At 37.7% G+C, this 16,034-nt stretch overlaps 1 protein-coding gene across 2 annotated transcripts in view; it reads right to left on the bottom strand.

Moving 5' to 3' along the window:
* LOC106875444 (cytoplasmic dynein 2 heavy chain 1) overlaps positions 1 to 16,034 on the bottom strand; it is a 309,460-nt gene that overhangs the window by 69,098 nt on the left and 224,328 nt on the right. For both annotated transcript variants that reach the window (XM_089338346.1, XM_089338347.1), the window contains exons 45-53: positions 15,542 to 15,812; positions 12,916 to 13,050; positions 11,503 to 11,735; positions 9,445 to 9,667; positions 7,529 to 7,671; positions 6,093 to 6,326; positions 4,282 to 4,419; positions 2,330 to 2,604; positions 1,060 to 1,183 (exon numbers count right to left, since the gene is read on the bottom strand). In XM_089338346.1, the coding sequence (XP_089194472.1) occupies positions 1,060 to 1,183; positions 2,330 to 2,604; positions 4,282 to 4,419; positions 6,093 to 6,326; positions 7,529 to 7,671; positions 9,445 to 9,667; positions 11,503 to 11,735; positions 12,916 to 13,050; positions 15,542 to 15,812 (1,776 nt within the window). The remainder of the gene's footprint in view (positions 1 to 1,059; positions 1,184 to 2,329; positions 2,605 to 4,281; positions 4,420 to 6,092; positions 6,327 to 7,528; positions 7,672 to 9,444; positions 9,668 to 11,502; positions 11,736 to 12,915; positions 13,051 to 15,541; positions 15,813 to 16,034) is intronic.

Raw genomic sequence — 16,034 nt, 5'->3', positions numbered from 1 at the left:
AGTGATTTTGGCAATGCCTCTACCCTCATAAAATGCCAGATGTAAGGACTTTATTCCAATAACCTGGACCCTTGTATCTAACTTTACCATCCACCTGGGCTCCTGAGCAAATAATAAATAATTCTTTTTTTAAAAGAAATCTGCTTGAGAAGACACATCGAGCTAAGTGAAATTGTGGTTGTGGTTGGAGCTGGTGATACAGGTGATGCATAAAAAGCACCCATGCCAGTGACATGTAAAAGACATCCAGTACATTCTGTAAAGTGGTTGGCATTAGGAAGTGTATCCAGTTGTAGAAACCAGGCCAAAACAGATGACTGGAGCCTGGTGCAGCTTTCCAGCTTACAGGCTCCAGTCAAACAGTCTAACCCATGCCAGCATGGAAAACAGACGTTAAATGATGCTGATGTACATTCATTAGCACAAAAAAGAAAAAAAATATGCGCAGGAGTGGCTGTGTGGTAAGTAGCTTGCTTACCAACCACATGGTTCCGGGTTCAGTCCCACTGCGTGGCACCTTGGGCAAGTGTCTTCTACTATAGCCTCGGGCCGACCAAAGCCTTGTGAGTGGATTTGGTAGAAGGAAACTGAAGGAAGCCTGTCGTATATATGTGTATATATATATATATATATATATATATATATATAGATATATATGTATGTGTGTGTATATGTTTGTGTGTCTGTGTCTGTCCCCCCTACATCGCTTGACAACTGATGGTGGTGTGTTTACGTCCCTGTAACTTAGCGGTTCGGCAAAATGAGACCGATAGAATAAGTACTAGGCTTACAAAGAATAAGTCCTAGGGTCGATTTGCTCGACTACAGGTGGTGCTCCAGCATGGCTGCAGTCACATGAATGAAACAAGTAAAAGAGTAAAAGAGAGCACACATACATACACACACACGTGAAAGTGAGGGCCTTTAGGATATCATCAAAGGGAGAAGATGAAAATGGATAAATGAAGGAAGGGTCCTTGAGGAAAAGGAACAGAAAGATATGAAGGAGATACTGGTAGTTGTGATGATGATGATGAAAATAAAGCTGCTATGGCTTACCTTTGCTTCAAATGCGTCCTTATTTTTCCTCAGAAGTTCTTCTACAACATTCCTGATGTCGGGAGTGATCCTGCGAGCGTTGAATGATTGGATGTCTTTCTCCACTCCTCTTTTCCCTAAAAAGCTGACGACAAAATGACAACATGCATATAGATTATCAACAATATATGTGTCAGTGTATATATGTGTATGTGTGTATGTGTGTGTGTGTGTGACAAGATAGGTTTGTTTGACGAGCCTACAAAGCTATAAGCTGCATGGAGCTGAGTCAAACGGTTATTAAATAATACATGTAACTCCAAGCAAATGTGTTGAGTACCACTTTCTTTTGTTTGTCCACACACACACACACACTGTAATAATAACGCCATTTAATGCATCACTACGCATGATTCCACAAATCACAGTCCGTATTCCTGGGACAATTACAGTATAGTCCATAGTACACTGTAATCATTAACTCACTCAGCCTTTACACTGGTCAAAAAGGATAAATATCCCTCTAGCAGATATCCATTATTGTTATATCACTTGGAGAAATGAATTCATGAAGTTGATCAACCTGGTGCCCATGGATACTACGGACTACTCTGTAATGATCCCAAGAATACGGACTGTGATCTTAAGAAATAGGTGATTTGTGGATAGACGCGTAGCGATGCATTATAACCAGCTGAAATTGCAAAGATAATCTGAAACTCGACTGAAGAAAGAAAACTCCAAATGACCCGTCCTTGTTTTCTTTGTATCATCTGTCTGGATGTTTTGTTGTCCCTTTTTTTGTATCACCCAACTGTCTGGATGTTTTACATTCTTGTTCCCATTTTTGTATTTTTTATATATAAATATCTATCTATCTATCTATCTATCTATCTATCTATATATATATATATATATATATATATATATATATATATATATATATATATATATATATATATATATATCATCATCATAATCATTTAATGTCTGTTTTCCATATTGGGATGGTTTAGATGCTCTGATAGGAGCTAGCAAGTCAGAAGACTGTACCAAGCTCCAATATCTACTTTGGCATGATTTCTATGGCTTGATGTCTTTCTTAACACCAATGTCCTTCCTGTATAAATATAGGAAATGCATGTTAAAATTACAATGAGAATGATGGTGCTAGAAATCTTGTAGATATTTTATCTTCAGGTACATCAGTTATGTAGGATGGGCTACAACTTGATAATGGTATTCCTCTAATTAAAAAATAAAATAAACAAAACATGATTGTGACACTAACCTTTTCATACTAACCCAAGATGTATCGTAAATGCCCATAATACAGAGTACAGCTTCAAGAATGCAGCGGATGGTGTTTGGTGGTGCTCGCAATGAACGGATTTCAGACAATGCGTCACTCTGAATGCTACCAACAGCTTTTTTAGCTTCGTTCACGAGGGGTTCAATCTCAGCTAGCTCATCATCGATTTTCTTCTTGCGTGATTCAAGGTTCTGGTTTTCTTGTGTTGCCTTCTGTTTCAAAATAACCATCTTGTTTTTCTGATCTCCTGCATCCTAAACAGAAGAAAAGTAACTGAATTATATTCTATACTGAAACAGCTTTCTATCTTGCTATTTTGCATTATTTCGTTAGAGTGGGTTGGAAGGTTGTGCAAATTTAGATAACTTCCATGATTTGAAAATCTGAATTTAGTCAAATTAAAGCATGTGTATATTACAGTAGTGGTTGTTTAATCCCAGGTTAGCTGTCTTCACCCATTCTACCTTTAAATTTCCCTGCATTATGATTTGAAATGTTAGATTCCTGTCTCTCTACCCTGAAGATAGAGCCCAAATTTACCCAACGTTTTTATGCTTCCACTATTGGTTGCATATCTTTGACTTTTACGAACTACATCTGCCAATATTATGACATAATTCTGAGCCCCCAGAAACAGCTGTCAGACCTGTAATAACATATCTTCTTCCCTTAATTTTTTGTGTCTTTCTATTCTGTACATATGGGTTTAAAGATTTACTACAGCTGTTTCAGACACATTGGTTGCAATGATTACATCATGAGGGAAAAAAAAAAACGGTCTCATCAGGTAACTGAAATTTAGATAGGAGAAAAGAATTACTAGATGAAGAACCCTCTGTGTTATCCATCGTCAATATATATATATATATATATATATATATATATATATATATATAGATAGATAGATAGATTGATATGTATACACACATATAGTTATTCCTTGAGTTGGATAAATGTACAGAATTTATATAAAAGTTTATACATCCATCTTCTTGTATAAAATTTATATATTCTTTTATTTGTTTCAGACATTTGACTGCAGCCATGCTGGAGCACCACCTTTAGTCGAGAAAATTGACCCCAGAACTTATTCCTTGTAAGCCTAGTACTTACTCTACTGGTCTCTTTTGCTGAACTGCTAAGTTACGGGGACATACATACACCAACATTGATTGTCAAGCAATGGTGGGGGGGGGGGGACAAACACATACATATATATATACGTTGGGCTTCTTTCAGTTTCCATCTACCAAATCCACTAACAAAGCTTTGGTCGGCCTGAGGCTATGGTAGAAGACATTTGCCGAAGGTGCCATGCAGTGGGACTGAACCTGGAGCCATGTGGTTGGTGAGCAAGCTACTTACCACACAGCCATGCCTGCATCTATGAAAAGTCATAGGCCTGCATAGTGACACAAACCCATGACCCTCAGATTACTAAGGTTGACCTATAAAAGTCTGATGCTCTACCAACATACATATATGTGTGTGTGTGTGGGGGGGGGTGCATATATATCTATGTGTGTGTGTGTGTGTGTGTGCTGAGACCCCCTTCGGTCATGACTGACCATGGGATTGCACCTAGAAAGTTACCCTCCCAGACACAAGTCCGGGCAAGGCTGTTTATGGAAGACCAGCAGTCACCCATGCATACCAGCCTCCCCTCTACACGCCACTGATGTTAATCCAAGGGAAAAGCAAAGGGCGATACAGCTTGGCACCTGTGACGTTGCATCTCATTTCTACAGCTGAGTGAACAGGAGCAACGTGAAATAAAGTGTCTTGCTCAAGAACACAACACGCAGCTCGGACTGGGATTCGAACTCACAACCTCACGATAGTAAGCTCGATGGTCTAACCACTGAGCCATTTGTGTGTATATATATATATATATATATATATATATATATATATAGGACGGAAGTACTTACCACCATACTTTTAGTTATTTCTTTCAGTGCAGCATCTGCTTGGGATTGCTTCTCAACCAAAAGCTGGCTTTGAGTCGCTGCTTTTGCCTTCAGTTCAGCAACCAACTCCTTAGCCTCGTTCAGCTTGGACACACCAGCCTAGAGATACAAAAGGGAAACAAGATATTAAAAAGGATAAAAAAAAAAAAGCCACAAAAAAAATTGCCACTGCTGAATTGTAAGATCAACTCTATAACACCTTGATTATCAATCTTTCATTTTTTAAAATCTTGTATTTTTAACATGTTTCGGTCAGTGGAATGTGTCCATGCTGGGGCTTCACCTTGAGTTTCGTTGAACAAATTAACCCAAGTTGATATTTTTAAAGTCAGGTTCTGTTCGAATAATCGAACAGTCCCTTTTACTGAATCACTAAGTTATAGGGATGTAAACAAACCAACATCAGTGGTGGTGGAGACAAATACATATACAAAGACACACATATACAAACATACATACATACATACATACATACATACATACAATCTGCATGCATATGTAGAGACAAATCTAAATCTCTTAGACAGGAGCATGGTATATCTTCCATTGTTTCTGAAGCACGGGGTTTCAGTGAATCATGACAATGGTTGTAACAGATATCAAAATGTTAAATCGGAGCTGTGGAAGGAAAATTTGAATCCAGATATAACAACCATCTTTCAAACTTTTGGTATTGTGATAAGAGACATTCAACAACTCTTTCAGCTTTAATCTGGAAACTTAAAGACAAAGGGATCAGTTTCGCTATCAAATAGAAAATCCTCTCCAAATTCAGACCCTATATTAAACCTTTAAGACAGTTCTCCAGCATCGCCATAGTCAAATGACAGAAACATGTAAAAGAGTAAAAGAATAAAAGAGTATATATATACATATACATACATATATATATATATATATATATATATATATATATATATATATATATATATATCTCAGGGTAGCAAAAAAATTTAGAAATTTATAATTTATATATATATATATATATATATATATATATATATATATTAATAAATCTCAGGGTAGCAAAAAAATTTAGAAATTCTTTTTGCTACCAATGGTCTAGCGAGAAGAAAAAAACTAGTCCATAGACTATATATTATTCATATAAATACATACAATGTACATTTAAACACATAAGAGAAATGCATGAGGCATGTTTCTATGTATTGCCTCATATTTATCTGTTAATCTTGGCTTTCCTGCTGATGATAGTTGGCCTAGCAGATTATTTTATTTTGCTGAAAATAGCTTGAAACCTTGGTTCTGAGTTAAAAATTCCACTGAGGTCGACTTTATCTTACATCTTTTGAGAGTTGATAAAATGTGTAGCAATTGTAGCCTGGTGTCAATGTAATCGACTATCCTCTCACCCCTGAAGTTTTTGACCTTGTTCCCAAATTTGAAAACATTATTGTTATGTGATTAAGGTGGCGAGCTGGCAGAATCATTAGCATGCCGGGCAAATTGCTTAGCAGTATTTCATCTGTCTTTACATTCTGAGTTCAAATTCCACCGAGGTCGACTTTACCTTTCATCCTTTCATGATTGATAAAGAATCAGTTGAACACAGGGGTCAATGTAATTGATTTACACCCAAACTTGTTGACCTTGTGCCAAAATTCAAAACCAATAATATTCAACTATGAAAATATAAAAGGGTTTATTTAACCATCAGATGACGACGGGGAATAAAACAGGAATCAATGGGGTCCATAGGTAAAAACGGTTGAGAAACACTGATATAGCGGTTCCCCCAGTGTTGTGTGTACCTGTAAGTGCTGGATTTGCTGTGCAACCTTCTCCTTCTTCTGTTGATAGACAGACAAGTAGGTGTTGAGGAAAGCAATGTAACGTCTTGGAGTGGCACTCAACTCATGACATGCTTCATGGATCTGCAGGAATGCCTTGAAGGGGTGATCCTTTCCTGAGTGAGAGTGACGTTGGCTGCGCTGGTTGTCTTTAGTGGCTTCTTTAGGTTTTTCTGCCAACAACATTTCTGGAATCTAGAATGGAAAAGGAAGCATGTAAATTGACTTAAAAAGCAATGACCAGTCTTGAGCAACAGAAGAAGAAACATGTCCAGTACACACACACACACACACACACACATATCTAGTCTTCAGTTTCAGGATATCGGGATATTTCTTCCTTCTTACCATTCTCTCAGTGGAATGATATAACTGGCGACAACTGTTTGGACATACTGGTGGTTTGGCATGGCTGGCTGCACATTCAGCTTGTTTGGTGAGGGCGTATTTTGACAACGGAGACAAATACATATACACGTGCATGGAGAAACACACACACATACAAATACAGAGAGAGTGGGGGAGAGAGGGATAAAGGGAGAAACATTACACATACATACAATCATAACTAGATGCTCACACACACACACACACACATATATATATATATATATAGAGAGAGAGAGAGAGAGAAAGGAGGGAGGAGAATGAAAGAAACATTAATCCTTTAGAATTTAAATTAGTCATATCTGGCCCAAATATTCTCCCTGTTTTATGTTCAAACCAGCTAGATCTGGCTTCTTATACCTACCCTACAATGTCATTCTAAAAACATAAACAATCACATCACTGAAATCTCAAAGCTATGAGATAATTAAGATTAATTCAAAATAATGTAAATGAATAAGCATTACATTTTACAGAATAATTTGATTTTAAAGTTTATCTCTACAGATTATACATAGAATTCAGAGCCAGTATTGAAAATTGTGATGTTTTGTATATGAATATGTTAATCGAAGAGTAATAAAAAAAAATTGTGTGTATATGCATATTTCAAGAGTTATTGCCCTTTTATCAGTATCATATCCAGTCTATCAACTATCCATGAACTCATTGCTTAAACATCCACTAACTTTAGTGATGTAATACTATTGGATAGACCAATTACATATTAAACACATTCCTGATGGCTGCTTTATAAATATATGTTACAAAATGTTACACTGTGGCTTTGCTAGCAAAGAATAATTTCAATGCTAAAGTGTTAAAAAGAGAGAAGCATTAAAACGTCTAATGTCAAATAAGTCAGCATTGATGCCAAGTAGATGGTGCCAAAGTGGCTGTGCCAAAATGTCTCATATGCTCTCTGAGTCCTTGCAAAAACTTAAGTGTATATGCCCTTCTTTTGAGTAAATCACAACCAAAAATTAGAATTTATAAAACAATTTTCCTACCTTGAGCATGCTGTCACGACTCCAAGAATCCATCCATTGAACTGCACAGTACTTGTAAAGTGCTGGGTTGCTTTCACAGTTGATGGCAAATGTCTGGTTCTTAAAGTCCATTATCAAAGCAACATGAAGGTTTCTCTTCACACCTACAACAGATGGGAGGAAAACAAAATGACAGATAAATAAAGAACCAGCCAAATTAGAACCAGTAAAAGCATCAAACTAGCAGAATTGTTAGCATACCGGGCAAAACGGTTACTCTTTTACTTGTTTTAGTCATTTGACTGTGGCCATGCTGGAGCACCGCCTTTAGTCGAGAAAATTGACCCCAGGACTTATTCTTTGTAAGCCTAGTACTTATTCTATCGGTCTCTTTTTGCCAAACCGCTAAGTTACGGGGACGTAAACACACCAGCATCAGTTGTCAAGCGATGGTGGGGGAACAAACACAGACACACAAACACACATACATATATGTATATATATACATATATACGACGGGCTTCTTTCAGTTTCCGTCTACCAAATCCACTCACAAGGCTTTGGTCGGCCCGAGGCTATAGTAGAAGACACTTGCCCAAGGTGCCACGCAGTGGGACTGAACCCAGAACCATATGGTTGGTAAGCAAGCTACTTACCACACAGCCACTCCTACGCCTATATAGTGACATAAGTGACATTTCATTCATCTTTACATTCAGAATCCAAATTCTGGCAAGGTGCACTTTGCTTTTCCTTCTTTTGGAGTCGATACAACAAGTACCAGTTGAATACTGGTCTCAATGCAATCGACTTACCCCTCCCACATGATTGCAGGCCTTGTGCCATAATTTGAAATCAGCTTTTAGTTTTCATTCATACAAATACTTCCCATTTTGCCAATGGATTTATCTCACCTACATTACTAATACAATGGGAAAGTTTCAGTTCCATTCCAAATTCTTAAGTAAAGAGATAAATTATGGTCACATCAGCTGTACTCAGTTAATTAATTGAATCATGACATTTCAGGTTTTCACCGAGATTAGATTGTTGCAAATCATAGTCTCCATTAGGATTTAGATCTTATTAGAAGAATGGAACCATGTAAACCAAATAAATACAATCTTCTTGTACTTTCGCTTACTTTATATTTGTTTCAGTCACTGGATTGCGGCCAAGCTGGAGCACTACCAGGAAGGGTTTTAGTCAAACAAATTGACCACAATACTTGTTTTTTTTCTTTTAGGATTTTCAGTCTGGTATGTATTTTATCAATTCTTTAGCTGAACTGCTAGGTTACTAGGATGCAAGCAAATCGGCACCAGTTGTTAAGTGGTGATGGAGGAGTGTGAAAAACACAGACATAAACACACATACGCACATCATCATCATCATTGTTTAATGCCCATCTTCCATGAATGCATGGGTAGTTTGGTTGACAGGAGCCGACCAGGTAGAAGACTACCCCAGGCTATTGTGCCTGATTTGGCAGGGTTTTTATGGAATGCAAAAGCGAGGTAGACTGAGGAAAAGGTGGAGGGGACAGGTGGAGGGGACAGGTGGAGGTGAAGATTGGGAGGGTTGGTTTGAAAAAGGAGGACACCCCAAACTGGGCAAGATGGCGAGATAGTGTGAGGGCGGTTGCTATGGCACTGAGGTAGATCCAGCCGCCCTGGGCCAATGGGGGGCAAACCTGGATTTAAAACATTCGATGATGATGATGATGTGAATGTATGGTAGGACAGGAACAAGTGTCTTGCTGGTGAAGTGAATACATGTGTCCCCCAGCCGGAGAGAGAGAGAGAGAAAGAGAGATGGTGAGAGCATACCTTCAAAGTACAAGATGAATATGAGAGAGGGAGAATACAGAACTTCACAATACAATCATACTCTTAGTGTGTCATTCTGAGAATAAAGTTAAACAGTCTTGTACTTACGAGAGACAAAGAAAGAAAACAAAGACCCAGTGAAGCCACATTCTGATGCTGTGTCTTTGAGAGGCTGCAATAAAGGTCCCAGTTCTTCTGGTGTGTAGAGTCCAGGGATTTCTCCAGCAGACAGTAGGCTGTTCACCAATTCCAACATAGCTGAGTCAAAAATGGTGTGGTCTTCTATGAGAAGAAGAACATGTTGGTCTTCAATACCACTCAACTGGAACAACTGCCATGACAGAAATGAAAAGAAAGTGTTACCATGGCGATGTAACATCAAAAGTCAAAAACATAAAACCTAAAGAAAAATGGAATAAATATCAAACTAAATATTTTTTTGTTTTTTACTTATTTGTCATTGAAATGTGGCCATGCTGGGGCACTGCCTTGAAAAAATTGTCAAATGGATCAACCCTAGTACTTATGTTCTTTTCAAGTCAGGTACTTTTTTTCCATCAGTCTCTTTTGCTGAATCTCTAAGTTACAGGGACATAAACACACCAACACTAGTTGCCAAGCAGTGGTGGAGGACAAACATAAAGACTTACACACACACACATCTATAATAGGCTTCTCTCAGTTTCCATCTACCAAATCCACTCACAAGGATTTGGTCAACCTGAGGCTGCAGTACAAGACACTTGCTCAAGGTGCCAAGCAGTAGGACTGAACTTGTAACCATGTAGCAAACTACTTATACGCAGCCATGGATATATATATACATATACATATATATATATATATATATATATATATATATATATATATATATATAATCATATTCATCATCATCATCATCATTTAGCATCCATTGACCATGCTGCCAGGGCTGGATGGTTTGACCAGAGCTGGTAAGCTGGAAGGCTGCACTAGACTCCAGTCTAATTTGGCATGGTTGCTCTTCCTAATGCCAACCACTCCAAGAGTGTAATGAGTGCTTTTACATGCCACTGGCACAGGTCCTATTTGCATGACACCGGTATCTGTCATAACTGCAATTTTACTTGGCTTGATGGGTCTTCTCAAGCATGACATAATGCCAAAGGTCACGGTCATTGCCTCCATGAGGCCCAACACTTGAAAGGAGCTCAGCCACTTTGCCTCCATGAGGCCCAAAACTTGAAAGGTGCTTTTTATGTGCCACCAGCATGGGTGCCAGTTATGTGACACCAGCATCGGCCATGACTACAATTTCATTTGACTTGACAAGTCTTCTGAAGCACAGCAGATCGTCAAAGGTCTCAGTCACTAGTCACTGCCTCTGTGAGGCGGCCCAAAATTCAAAGATCATGCTTCACCACCTCGTCCCATGTCTTCCTAGGTCTACTTCTACTACAGGTTCTCTCCACAGTTAGACATTGGCACTTCTTTACACAGCTGTCCTCATCCATCTGCATCACATGACCATATCAGCACAGTTGTCTCTCTTACACGCACACACACACACATATATATATATACACACACACACAAGGGGGTACTGAACAGTTCCTAGCTTTGGATAAGAGAAAATACAGGAGGATCAATTTATTATAATTTTATTTAAAACATTCCCCTCTCAAATTCACATATTTATTGCAGTGGTCCTTCAGTTTTGCTAATCCCTGTAAAAGAACTCGGAAGGTTGGGCCTTCAACCAGGCCGTTTGCGATACCCTTAAAGCCAAGAACTTTTCAGTACCCCCTTGTATATATGTGCATGTATATTTTTACACACACACACACACAATAAGTTTCCATACAGTTTCTTTCTACAGAATTCACTCACAAGGCATTGGTCACCCAGAGCTATTGCAGAAGATACTTGCCCATGGTGCTATGCAGTGAAACTGAACCGGTAACTTGTGGTTACAAAGTGAGGTTCTTAACCACATAGGCCTATGTCCATTGTTGATTTTCATACATATCAACAACAGACATTTTGTTAAATACAAACCTTCCAACTGACCATACAAAATATACTAGCAATTTGAGCCTCACTGTCCACCCATCCAATATGATGGCTACATAATCCCATCATGCAATGGTAAACTTTCCAAGTAAATAAACCAGCAAGCAGGCTTACCCCTTTTAAGTCAAGTTTGAATTGTTTGATGCTGTAAGACCTGGAGACCTTTGGACTAAAAACATGCATTTGGTGCATGAAAGCTACTAGTCTGACAGCAGATCGTCTGCCAACACCAGAGCTGCCGGCCATCAACAGGGAGCCTCCAGCCATGGTCAAGACTCGGTCAACACGAGCAATATGATCGATGACTTCCTTGAATATCAACATGTCGTCCATCTTGTTTTCATAACCTGAAAAGACAAAAAAAGAACAAAAACACACCAAGCATTAACTTTAGTATTTATTCATGCATAATGTAGAATTTATTCAAAATATTGGAATCACAATCGTGGGGCAGCATGAGAAAGCATTATATCTGGGTGTGAAATAAAAATAAGAAGTAAAAATATATTACTGATTTTTAGGTACAAAAGTTACCTTATATTTAAGATTGCATTGTAATTGGGAGAGCATAGTATATGCTTACCAAATACAAATGAGGACACAACATTGTATTATTATTATTATCATCAATATTTTGTGTTTAATCTGTGTTTGATACAATCGTTTGCCAGGTCACAACCAGCAGCCTAGGGCAAGTGAAGGTTAAGAAATGTCTAGACATAACTGAGAGTTTGGGAAAGTGAGGTGGGCAGTACAGAAATACATTCATATAATACAACACAGCACAAAATATTTAAGCTGATCGGAAGTTTTTATGGTTGTCAATGCAATCTTCAGGATTCCTGTGAGATATGAGACTCTTGGGATGTTATCCAGTAATTTCTGACATCCCTTTTTTTTATCAAACCAAAGGTACCTACAACAACAGGGAGAGTTTCTGCTTTAAGATGCAACATCTTTTGTATTTTGATTTCTAGATCATATTATTTTTATGTTTTGGCTTTGCTTTAATTCATACCAGTTGCATCCAAATCTAAACCAAGTCTAAAGATGGCACTTATTCCTTTGGCTTCTTTTGCTGAACTGCTAAGTTACAGGGCTGTAAACAAATGAATACTGGTTGTCAAGTGGTGGGGAGAGAAACACACACACACACATATATATATATAAACACACACATATATATACATAAATATATATACAAATACATATATATATATATATATAACACACACATATACATGACAGGTTTCCACAGTTACCATCTACCAAATTCACCCACAAGGCATTGATCAGCCTGGGGCTATAATAGAAGACACTTGCCCAAGGTGTTGTGTAGTGGAACTGAACCCAAAACCATATGGCTACAAAATGAGCTTCTTAACCATACAATCATACCTCTATAATAAATTAATGTAATTTTTCATTTAGGCATGCCAATTATGCAGTCCCATGGGTTGCAGGAAGCCCACAACTTGTTTGAAGAAAGGACAACAAAATTTCCACAAAGAAGAAAAACAAACTTACAAAATGCTCGTAGTCCTTTCTCAATAACAGATTTCAGATCATCTCTTGAGAGCCGACCGAGAGGTTTGCCATTCATTTTCTGGGAAGTTGCACTTGAGTTTGTTGATCTGCTGCCCCAAGTGACATGATAAAAAGCTGTGAGAAAGAAAGACAAGGAAATTGGGTAAAGTCTAGATTAAACTTATGACATCTTAACTCTTGATGTTATTGCACAGAAATATAATTTATGTAGTGTTATTCACAGGTGCATGGCTCAGTGGTTAGAGCATCGAGCTTACAATCATGAGGTAGTGAGTTCAATTCCTGGACCAGGCTGTGTGTTGTGTTTTTGGGCAAGACACTTTATTTCATGTTGCTCCAGTACACTCAGCTGTAGAAATGAGTTGCAACATCACTGGTGCCAAGCTGTATCAGGCTTTGCCTTTCCATTAGATAATATTGCTGGTGTGGCATGGAGAGGAGAGGCTGGTATGCATGGGCAACTACTGGTCTTCTATAAACAACCTTACCTAGACTTGTGCCTTGGAGAGGAACTCTCATGTTATTCCATGCAATCCCATGGTCATTCATGACTGAGGTGGGTCTTTATTCACTGTCAAAATATATATTGTCCCATATTGTCCTATTCACAGATAAGTATTTTAGCTTGTCCTATTCTCTGTTTCATATTTTATTGCATATTACTCACTGTTTCAATTAATTTTGAAAGTACTTAAGAACATAGTAAAGTAACTTTGTCTTTATTCAGCTGGAGTTTAGGGCATAAATTAATATGAAACTTTGATGAAAGATTTTTAATTAGCTCACTTTAAAGCATAAAGTTTGTGTTATAGAATTAGAGGTGGTCTCAGTTGGATTGGTGTGAAATGAGTTTAAACATTCTATTTATGGACCTATTCATAATTAAAATATTTTATTTATTGATCTGTTCAAGTATAGAATCATATTTTATTCAGTGCTAAATATTCTATTTATTAACCTATTCACTGTAAAAATATTTTATCATATCTCATCTCATCTTCTTTGTTCAGTTATTCCAGGGAAAGTCAAGAGGAAAGAGTCTTCAAGAATGCCTTCCATTGAGTCCTGTCATCTCCAATTCATATGACTGGATCTCCAAGCAAGTCCAGCCGAGCTCATGGATATTATCCGACCATCTTGTTTGTGGTCTACCATTGGGTCTACTGCTGGCTGGTTTCACCCATAAAACCTGTCAAGCCATTCTTTCTCAAGACATTTTCATCACATGTCCATAGTGTCAGAGCTGTGATCTCTCAATTCAGAGAAGTATTTGCTCTACCTGGAGTATTTCTCTGATTTCTAAGCTACACACTCTATTGAGTAACATTACTTTAAAGACCCTTTGGGGAAACCCCATCACAGCTGCTTGTTTTTGTGATCATATTCTTTCATTCATTACTCAAGATTCATGACAATAGGTAAGGTTAGGCACAAATACCAAACTGAAGAGAATGGGTTTGGTTTTCACACCTACCTTCTGTCTTCTGATGCCTGGTTATTCACTGTAAAAATATGTTTTGCTTATTGACTCAAGTAGATATTGTTTTGAGCTGAGTGGGGGTGCTAGGTTCCCTTGTTCGAAAATATAAGGACACAGATTGTGTTGTATAGCCAGCTGGAGACGATGTCTCCTGGGGCTAAATTACAGCAACATTAGTCCTAAACCAGGACTGCCATGTTATGTTGGCAAACAATCTTTACTATCAAGTAGACCTGTCCTTCACAGTAGGAGGAGTGTTAATGTCACATCCCCAGAATGACTGCCCTGTAAGAACCTTGTGCCGGTGCCGCAAACCAAATCAAAGTTTTCCGGCTTGCCAGCTCTGATCAAACCATCCCACCCATGCCAGAACGGAAAATAAATATTAAATGATGATGATGACCTATTTACTATTAAAGTATCTATATTGATTTTGTCTTTTTTATCATCATCATCATCTACAACAATATTATTATCACCATTATTCTCTAGATTGTTGGTAGTGAATATAAAAAAATGGTAAAGAGTCACATTAGATAGTCTGAGCTATTATTTAGTTACATACTGTTATGTTTATAGATAAAACTCTGCTGGAAGTAACTTGACTTTTCATCCCTGAAAAGAGCTCACTAGAAATAAATTGTAGTTAGACATTGAGACCCTCGGGCCAAATTAGAGAATAATTACTATCAAGATTATTGTTATGGTTATTATTATCACTATTGTTGGGATTGTGACCATCACCACTGACCCCACCATAAGTATTTGCCATTCATTCTTATACATCACTGATTCAGTGAAGTTGTCCAAATGAAATTACTAAAAAATCAAAACAAAATAACAATAATCTTTGATATCTGCTTGTGAAAAAAAGAAAAAAAAAAGAGAAAAGAAACAGGTTACTGAGAGAGATTCTAAGTTGCTTGCCTTGTTAAAAATAGCAGCCAAATCTCACTCAAATTCTATCCTAACTTGCACACTGTAGTCCCTGATATACAGAAAGATAAAATGATCACAGCTGAAACACTTGACTAACAAATAGGTTTGCTTGCTCAGGACTAACTTGGTGCAAAACAACAGCTAAACATGAAGGACAATAGAAAAGGAAAAGTGAAATATATTTACATTGTAATTTATCCAACACATCAGCAGACCAATCAGCTTGTATAATGGACATGAGGATCTGGTCAAACCTGCTGCGGCTCTCAGGACCAACAATCCGGTCTCGGAACAAGCGACTCGCTTCATAAGCCCAGATTTCCAAAATGTGTTCGCTAGAGTTGCTGCTAGCCGTATCATTGAGGTCATAGCGCAGAAGATTCAGAATCCACTGGGTGAGGTCACATGGTGTGAAGAGGTAGTGACTATAATCATCCACACTGAACTGCGCCTGAAGCTAAACATCACAAAATGGCATTGGAAAGAGAAATTTCAAATTTCAAATTTAATTTGTTTATTTTACAACAAATGTTTTATTTCATTTAATCTAAATTCTTTTAGAGAATTTATTGATTTTCACTCTCTTAGTAACTCATTTTCTCTCTTTCACTAACTCTTACTGTGTCTCTCAGCTGCTCTCATCTTCTCTCTTACATGTTCTTTCTATCTGTCTCTCTGT

This window comes from Octopus bimaculoides, chromosome 20, assembly GCF_046866305.1.
Source record: "Octopus bimaculoides isolate indiv1 chromosome 20, ASM4686630v1, whole genome shotgun sequence".
Taxonomy (NCBI): Eukaryota; Metazoa; Mollusca; class Cephalopoda; order Octopoda; family Octopodidae; genus Octopus; species Octopus bimaculoides.
This window is presented reverse-complemented; position numbering and strand designations above follow the sequence as displayed.